This window comes from Pezoporus occidentalis, unplaced genomic scaffold (genome assembly GCF_034315485.1).
Source record: "Pezoporus occidentalis ecotype Australia unplaced genomic scaffold, CSIRO_AGI_Poc_V1 ctg2007, whole genome shotgun sequence".
Classification (NCBI taxonomy): Eukaryota; Metazoa; Chordata; class Aves; order Psittaciformes; family Psittacidae; genus Pezoporus; species Pezoporus occidentalis.
Window position 1 is genome coordinate 1 of NW_026913865.1, and position 7955 is coordinate 7955.

Sequence of the window (7955 nt, forward strand, 5' to 3'; positions counted from 1 at the left end):
ATCTTTACTGCATTGGCCAGGAAAAACCGAGAGTCTTGGAAACAAGGACCCAGTGGGCTGGGATTCCAAGCACCTGGCACCTCTGGCTTAAGTCTTCCTGTATTTTCAGAGACTAACATTCAAACCACCATCCAAAAAGAAGGTCAAATCCTGGCCCAGAGGAAGAGCCCGGGTTTGAGGAGGAAGACATGATGAAGAACGTCCTGAGGGTCCACCTTTATCCATGGGAACCAGACTGGCCCAAAGCTTCCCACTCAAGAGCAGCTAGGACAAAACCTTCTTGGGTCAGCATTACCAGGGCATGTGGTAGAGCGAGCACAGCACGGAAAGCGCAGTTGAAAGCCATTTGGACAGAGCCTGAAAGCCAGGTTGTGTCTACCGAAACAAAACCTTCCCCATTCCTGTGGTTTCACTCCCACTCTCCCAGCAAGAGGAAACAGCAGGGAAGAGAGGTAAAAAGCCTCCCACACCAGGGCTTCTGACCGTCTCATCCACAGTGAATGGAGAGCGGCTTCTGCTCTCTCTGCAGAACTCCTCTATGCTGGCCAAGCTGGACCCTTGATGCCACCATCCCCTCATCCAGACTTCTCAGAGGACACTCACCTGTTGGTGGTGATCCCCACATATTGATAGACAGTGACAGGATGTTTGAAGCCTTTCATCTTTCTCTCCGGCAGCTCCTTGAAGTAGCAAGAGGGCAGCCCAGAGCTGGCACAGGTTGTGCTATCACAGGTCACCAGCCCAGAGTAGCTCATCATCATCCGGGCTGCCAAGTTCACCTTCTGGCCAATGACTGCCAGAGAGATGAAGAAAGAGCACACAGTGATGTACCTGTGCCACCAGCTCCACAGTGCCCTTCCAGACCAACGGCTGCCCTGCATCCGACACCCGCAGCCCCACAGTGGGTTAAGCAGATCCCAGGGGAACAACCAGCTGTGGAGCCCAGTGTCCCGCCCCAGCCCAGGGCTGGTGCTGCCTGGGCCATTCCTGGCTGGTTGTTGGACAGGCACTCTCCCCAGCCTGTCTTCCTCTTCCCAACAGCTCACGCCAGTTTCCCACACCGCACGCACATGCTTGTACCTGTGTACTCGTGCCTCAGAGGGTGGCCAATGAGGCCACAGAACGCCATCCCACTGGTAACAGACACAGACGCTGTCCTGGCACACAGGGAAACAACACGGCTTCAGAGGCGCTCCAGGTGCAGTCCTGCCCACCCAGCTTCATCTCTTCCCGCATCTCCCCTCAGCACTAGCCTGGGCCACTGGCCATCCTGCCCTGCCAGCCTGGGGTTCGGGGTACAGAGAGCTCAGGGCTGTAAAGGACCCAGGCGGCAAGGACAAGGAACAGGGCTTAGAGCACAGGCAGGAACTTTTGGGCACTTCTCCTGAGACCCCCTTCCCTGAGCTGTGACCTGTGACCAGTGGGAAAAGAGGGAGGGAAGAAGGTGCCACAGTGTCACTGCCTGTGATGACAGCAATGTAAGATCAGGTGTCTAGGCCCCATCACTGTCCACAGGCCAGTCACCCAGAAGGTGCTGCTTCTGGCACCAAGGAGCCTCTCGCCTTCACTAGGGCTCGTTCCAGCATGGTGGCTAGCAGGGTGTGCTTGGAGACACTCTGCCTGGCTGCCCAGGGATAAGCCCAGGGGTTGCCTGCCACCTCTCAGGGCACTGTTTCCTTCCTGCCAAGGAAGGGAGGACAGGGGAGGGTAAGCTAGACGCAACACTCTTTCTTCCTCTGCTTTACGCTGGCCCAGGCAGCACGCGCTCCCTCAGCCCCACCAGACACTCACCCTGTTTTTGCAATGATCTTGGAGCACGAGTTGAAGATCTGAAAAGCACTCTGCAAGGCATGAATGCTCTCATGGGCCAGCTTTACTCCAGGGAGTCCGAACACACAAAGGAATGTACAGCCCTGCCAAGGACAGATGCAGCACATCTTGCCACAATGCCTAAGAAGGAATCTTCCCCTCTTGCTCAGTATCCACCCTCTGTTACATCCCAAAAGCTGTTCTCAGGAAGGTACGCCTGGGCCGTTGCTGCTGGGGCTGCTTTTTTTGCAGGGCAGAAGAAGCGGTGCATTCAGAGAGGGAGTTTCCATGAGAGCAAGCCAAACAAAGAAAATGCATCCCGAGATGACAATGTGGGCAAATTGGGCCAAGGGGCACAGGTGCTGCACCACTGGATGAGTTGTCCTCGGAGAGATGGGTGGTGGGGCAGACATTTGCATCTCTTGTCTGAATCCACTGAAGCCCCATGAGCATCGCTCAGGGTCACCACTCATGTCCATAACTGTCCCAAGATGGGGTGTTACCGGAGCGCCCTTCTCGCCTTTGTCATTTGTGTTCTGATTTGGTATCTGACTGCTGCAAGCTGGGCAGCCTGCCGACCATTTAAACCGAGAGGAGGATCTTCTCTTCCCCTACTAGTACCTGCTATTGCCAGGACACCAGCTCTCCCTTTGTACCTGGTGTGGGCAGCCCCTGGGAGAGCAGGCTTGTGAAGCTGTCATGCTCTTGTCTTCCAGCTTGAAGACAGAGTGCCGCAGGACTTCCTCTGTGAGCTACGGCCAGTCACCATCCTCTTCCTCCACCTGAATTTTGATACAAAGGACATAGTATCTTTCCGTAGTGTCCTCAGTGAAGTCAGCAGCCTGATGCAGGAAATCATCTGTCCTCACAAGGGTGAAGTGAACAAAGTCTTCCTGTTTGACAAAGTGAGTGTGAGGTGGAATCATCTCCCCCCAACCCAAGAGGGTGGATACTGAGCAAGAGGGGAAGATTCCTTCTTAGGCATTGTGGCAAGATGTGCTGCATCTGTCCTTGGCAGGGCTGTACATTCCTGTGTGTGTTCGGACTCCCCGGAGTAAAGCTGGCCCATGAGAGCATTCATGCCTTGCAGAGTGCTTTTCAGATCTTCAACTCGTGCTCCAAGATCATTGCAAAAACAGGGTGAGTGTCTGGTGGGGCTGAGGGAGCGCGTGCTGCCTGGGCCAGCGTAAAGCAGAGGAAGAAAGAGTGTTGCGTCTAGCTTACCCTCCCCTGTCCTCCCTTCCTTGGCAGGAAGGAAACAGTGCCCTGAGAGGTGGCAGGCAACCCCTGGGCTTATCCCTGGGCAGCCAGGCAGAGTGTCTCCAAGCACACCCTGCTAGCCACCATGCTGGAACGAGCCCTAGTGAAGGCGATAGGCCTTGGTGCCAGAAGCAGCACCTTCTGGGTGACTGGCCTGTGGACAGTGATGGGGCCTAGACACCTGATCTTACATTGCTGTCATCACAGGCAGTGACACTGTGGCACCTTCTTCCCTCCCTCTTTTCCCACTGGTCACAGGTCACAGCTCAGGGAAGGGGGTCTCAGGAGAAGTGCCCAAAAGTTCCTGCCTGTGCTCTAAGCCCTGTTCCTTGTCCTTGCCGCCTGGGTCCTTTACAGCCCTGAGCTCTCTGTACCCCGAACCCCAGGCTGGCAGGGCAGGATGGCCAGTGGCCCAGGCTAGTGCTGAGGGGAGATGCGGGAAGAGATGAAGCTGGGTGGGCAGGACTGCACCTGGAGCGCCTCTGAAGCCGTGTTGTTTCCCTGTGTGCCAGGACAGCGTCTGTGTCTGTTACCAGTGGGATGGCGTTCTGTGGCCTCATTGGCCACCCTCTGAGGCACGAGTACACAGGTACAAGCATGTGCGTGCGGTGTGGGAAACTGGCGTGAGCTGTTGGGAAGAGGAAGACAGGCTGGGAGAGTGCCTGCCCAACAACCAGCCAGGAATGGCCCAGGCAGCACCAGCCCTGGGCTGGGGCGGGACACTGGGCTCCACAGCTGGTTGTTCCCCTGGGATCTGCTTAACCCACTGTGGGGCTGCGGGTGTCGGATGCAGGGCAGCCGTTGGTCTGGAAGGGCACTGTGGAGCTGGTGGCACAGGTACATCACTGTGTGCTCTTTCTTCATCTCTCTGGCAGTCATTGGCCAGAAGGTGAACTTGGCAGCCCGGATGATGATGAGCTACTCTGGGCTGGTGACCTGTGATAGCACAACCTGTGCCAGCTCTGGGCTGCCCTCTTGCTACTTCAAGGAGCTGCCGGAGAGAAAGATGAAAGGCTTCAAACATCCTGTCACTGTCTATCAATATGTGGGGATCACCACCAACAGGTGAGTGTCCTCTGAGAAGTCTGGATGAGGGGATGGTGGCATCAAGGGTCCAGCTTGGCCAGCATAGAGGAGTTCTGCAGAGAGAGCAGAAGCCGCTCTCCATTCACTGTGGATGAGACGGTCAGAAGCCCTGGTGTGGGAGGCTTTTTACCTCTCTTCCCTGCTGTTTCCTCTTGCTGGGAGAGTGGGAGTGAAACCACAGGAATGGGGAAGGTTTTGTTTCGGTAGACACAACCTGGCTTTCAGGCTCTGTCCAAATGGCTTTCAACTGCGCTTTCCGTGCTGTGCTCGCTCTACCACATGCCCTGGTAATGCTGACCCAAGAAGGTTTTGTCCTAGCTGCTCTTGAGTGGGAAGCTTTGGGCCAGTCTGGTTCCCATGGATAAAGGTGGACCCTCAGGACGTTCTTCATCATGTCTTCCTCCTCAAACCCGGGCTCTTCCTCTGGGCCAGGATTTGACCTTCTTTTTGGATGGTGGTTTGAATGTTAGTCTCTGAAAATACAGGAAGACTTAAGCCAGAGGTGCCAGGTGCTTGGAATCCCAGCCCATCGGGTCCTTGTTTCCAAGACTCTCGTTTTTTCCTGGCCAACGCAGTAAAGATATCTGCTAACCAGCAGCTCACTCTTGCTTCTTTCACATGTCTCTGGGTCTGGCCTCTGTTGACGGACTCTCAATATATTCTCTCGTCCTGGTGTGGCCGTTGGGTTTCTTAATGCTTAAAGCTCTCTCAGCATGCCAGCTTGAACTTTGGTGGGGGGGAGCATGCAGGGGATAACATGCCGCTCGAAAGAAAAACAGGTACCCTGAGGAGCACATCCAGCCCCTCCATGCCAGGCTGCTTCTTGATGTCCCTTGGCTTCTAACCAGCTAACTGACTTGTATTTTCTTTTTCCCCTGCTCCTAGCATATTTGGCATGGCTCTTGCCATGAAGATGCCAGATAACGCCTCCTTGCTGGGTATGTGGAGAATGCCTTGCTCTTCTGAACCCCAGTTTCTTCCCCTCAGTAACTTGTATTGGGAACGGAAAAGGTTTTGCTGGGGATAATGTTGCCTGCAGAGGCCCTGAGGAAGTGCTGGCTCTCTCAGTGCCTACTTAGTTGATATCTTTGGGGTGGGAAGCAGGGTGAGGCGCTCGGTGATCCCAGGCATGCTTCAGACCTGATAGGAAGGTTTGTTTCAAGCTGCTCACACCCTGGGGGCTAAACCAGTCCTTGTCCTTGGGGTCAGGAAAGAGATTTCCTTCTGCTAGACTGATGGGGAGTTTTGGTGGTTGGTTCTCCCCCTTGTACTCCTCAGAGGTGCTTTCTTGGCAGCATCTGCTTGTAAACATGGAAAAGTCAAGCATCACGGACGCCTTTAATCACTCAGTGTCTTGCTGGATGTTTTGGGCCCTGTCATAGGTTAACCCCGGTAGGGAACTCAGCCCCACACGGCTGCTCACTCCCCACAGTGGGATGGGGAAGAGAACTGGAAGGGTAAAAGTGAGCACACTGGATACGGAGAGCTTCATAGGTAAAGCAGCTGCTGTGCATCCATGACAGGCAAGCAAAAGCAGGCTGGGGGTGCACAAGAAGTTGGGATGGGGCACAGCTGCAACAGCAGACCCCAGCTGGCTTATTTCATTGCATATGATGCTGTGCTTCACAAGAAAAGCTGGGGAAAAGGAGGAGGAAGGGGGCACATTACGAGTTCCTGTGTTTGTCTTCCCAAGTCCTTGATACACATGTTGAAGCTCTGCTTTCCTGGGAATGGCTGGACACCTGCCTGCCACCAGGAGGCAGTGAAAGAATGCCTGATTTTGCCTGTCATGGATGCACAGCAGCTGCTTTACCTATGAAGCTCTCCGTATCCAGTGTGCTCACTTTTACCCTTCCAGTTCTCTTCCCCATCCCACTGTGGGGAGTGAGCAGCCGTGTGGGGCTGAGTTCCCTACCGGGGTTAACCTATGACAGGGCCCAAAACATCCAGCAAGACACTGAGTGATTAAAGGCGTCCGTGATGCTTGACTTTTCCATGTTTACAAGCAGATGCTGCCAAGAAAGCACCTCTGAGGAGTACAAGGGGGAGAACCAACCACCAAAACTCCCCATCAGTCTAGCAGAAGGAAATCTCTTTCCTGACCCCAAGGACAAGGACTGGTTTAGCCCCCAGGGTGTGAGCAGCTTGAAACAAACCTTCCTATCAGGTCTGAAGCATGCCTGGGATCACCGAGCGCCTCACCCTGCTTCCCACCCCAAAGATATCAACTAAGTAGGCACTGAGAGAGCCAGCACTTCCTCAGGGCCTCTGCAGGCAACATTATCCCCAGCAAAACCTTTTCCGTTCCCAATACAAGTTACTGAGGGGAAGAAACTGGGGTTCAGAAGAGCAAGGCATTCTCCACATACCCAGCAAGGAGGCGTTATCTGGCATCTTCATGGCAAGAGCCATGCCAAATATGCTAGGAGCAGGGGAAAAAGAAAATACAAGTCAGTTAGCTGGTTAGAAGCCAAGGGACATCAAGAAGCAGCCTGGCATGGAGGGGCTGGATGTGCTCCTCAGGGTACCTGTTTTTCTTTCGAGCGGCATGTTATCCCCTGCATGCTCCCCCCCACCAAAGTTCAAGCTGGCATGCTGAGAGAGCTTTAAGCATTAAGAAACCCAACGGCCACACCAGGACGAGAGAATATATTGAGAGTCCGTCAACAGAGGCCAGACCCAGAGACATGTGAAAGAAGCAAGAGTGAGCTGCTGGTTAGCAGATATCTTTACTGCGTTGGCCAGGAAAAAACGAGAGTCTTGGAAACAAGGACCCGATGGGCTGGGATTCCAAGCACCTGGCACCTCTGGCTTAAGTCTTCCTGTATTTTCAGAGACTAACATTCAAACCACCATCCAAAAAGAAGGTCAAATCCTGGCCCAGAGGAAGAGCCCGGGTTTGAGGAGGAAGACATGATGAAGAACGTCCTGAGGGTCCACCTTTATCCATGGGAACCAGACTGGCCCAAAGCTTCCCACTCAAGAGCAGCTAGGACAAAACCTTCTTGGGTCAGCATTACCAGGGCATGTGGTAGAGCGAGCACAGCACGGAAAGCGCAGTTGAAAGCCATTTGGACAGAGCCTGAAAGCCAGGTTGTGTCTACCGAAACAAAACCTTCCCCATTCCTGTGGTTTCACTCCCACTCTCCCAGCAAGAGGAAACAGCAGGGAAGAGAGGTAAAAAGCCTCCCACACCAGGGCTTCTGACCGTCTCATCCACAGTGAATGGAGAGCGGCTTCTGCTCTCTCTGCAGAACTCCTCTATGCTGGCCAAGCTGGACCCTTGATGCCACCATCCCCTCATCCAGACTTCTCAGAGGACACTCACCTGTTGGTGGTGATCCCCACATATTGATAGACAGTGACAGGATGTTTGAAGCCTTTCATCTTTCTCTCCGGCAGCTCCTTGAAGTAGCAAGAGGGCAGCCCAGAGCTGGCACAGGTTGTGCTATCACAGGTCACCAGCCCAGAGTAGCTCATCATCATCCGGGCTGCCAAGTTCACCTTCTGGCCAATGACTGCCAGAGAGATGAAGAAAGAGCACACAGTGATGTACCTGTGCCACCAGCTCCACAGTGCCCTTCCAGACCAACGGCTGCCCTGCATCCGACACCCGCAGCCCCACAGTGGGTTAAGCAGATCCCAGGGGAACAACCAGCTGTGGAGCCCAGTGTCCCGCCCCAGCCCAGGGCTGGTGCTGCCTGGGCCATTCCTGGCTGGTTGTTGGGCAGGCACTCTCCCAGCCTGTCTTCCTCTTCCCAACAGCTCACGCCAGTTTCCCACACCGCACGCACATGCTT

General features: G+C 54.5%; 2 protein-coding genes across 2 annotated transcripts; one reads left to right on the forward strand and one right to left on the reverse strand.

Annotated features, from left to right (window-relative positions):
* Positions 1–603: 603 nt before the first annotated feature.
* On the reverse strand, positions 604–1905 carry LOC134163573 (adenylate cyclase type 10-like; the record flags this gene model as incomplete). The annotated part of the gene is made up of 3 exons (XM_062618521.1): positions 1792–1905; positions 1081–1157; positions 604–793 (listed from the first exon to the last, which is right to left on the reverse strand). Coding segments are annotated over exons 2-3 (239 nt in total), but the record flags the coding sequence as incomplete, so codon positions are not given.
* Positions 1906–2505: 600 nt separating this feature from the next.
* On the forward strand, positions 2506–5542 carry LOC134163574 (adenylate cyclase type 10-like). The gene is made up of 6 exons (XM_062618523.1): positions 2506–2714; positions 2828–2949; positions 3582–3658; positions 3945–4134; positions 5041–5093; positions 5538–5542. The coding sequence occupies exons 1-6, from the start codon at positions 2655–2657 to the stop codon at positions 5540–5542; spliced, it is 507 nt and encodes a 168-aa protein (XP_062474507.1). The 5' UTR covers positions 2506–2654.
* The last annotated feature ends 2413 nt before the right edge of the window (positions 5543–7955 follow it).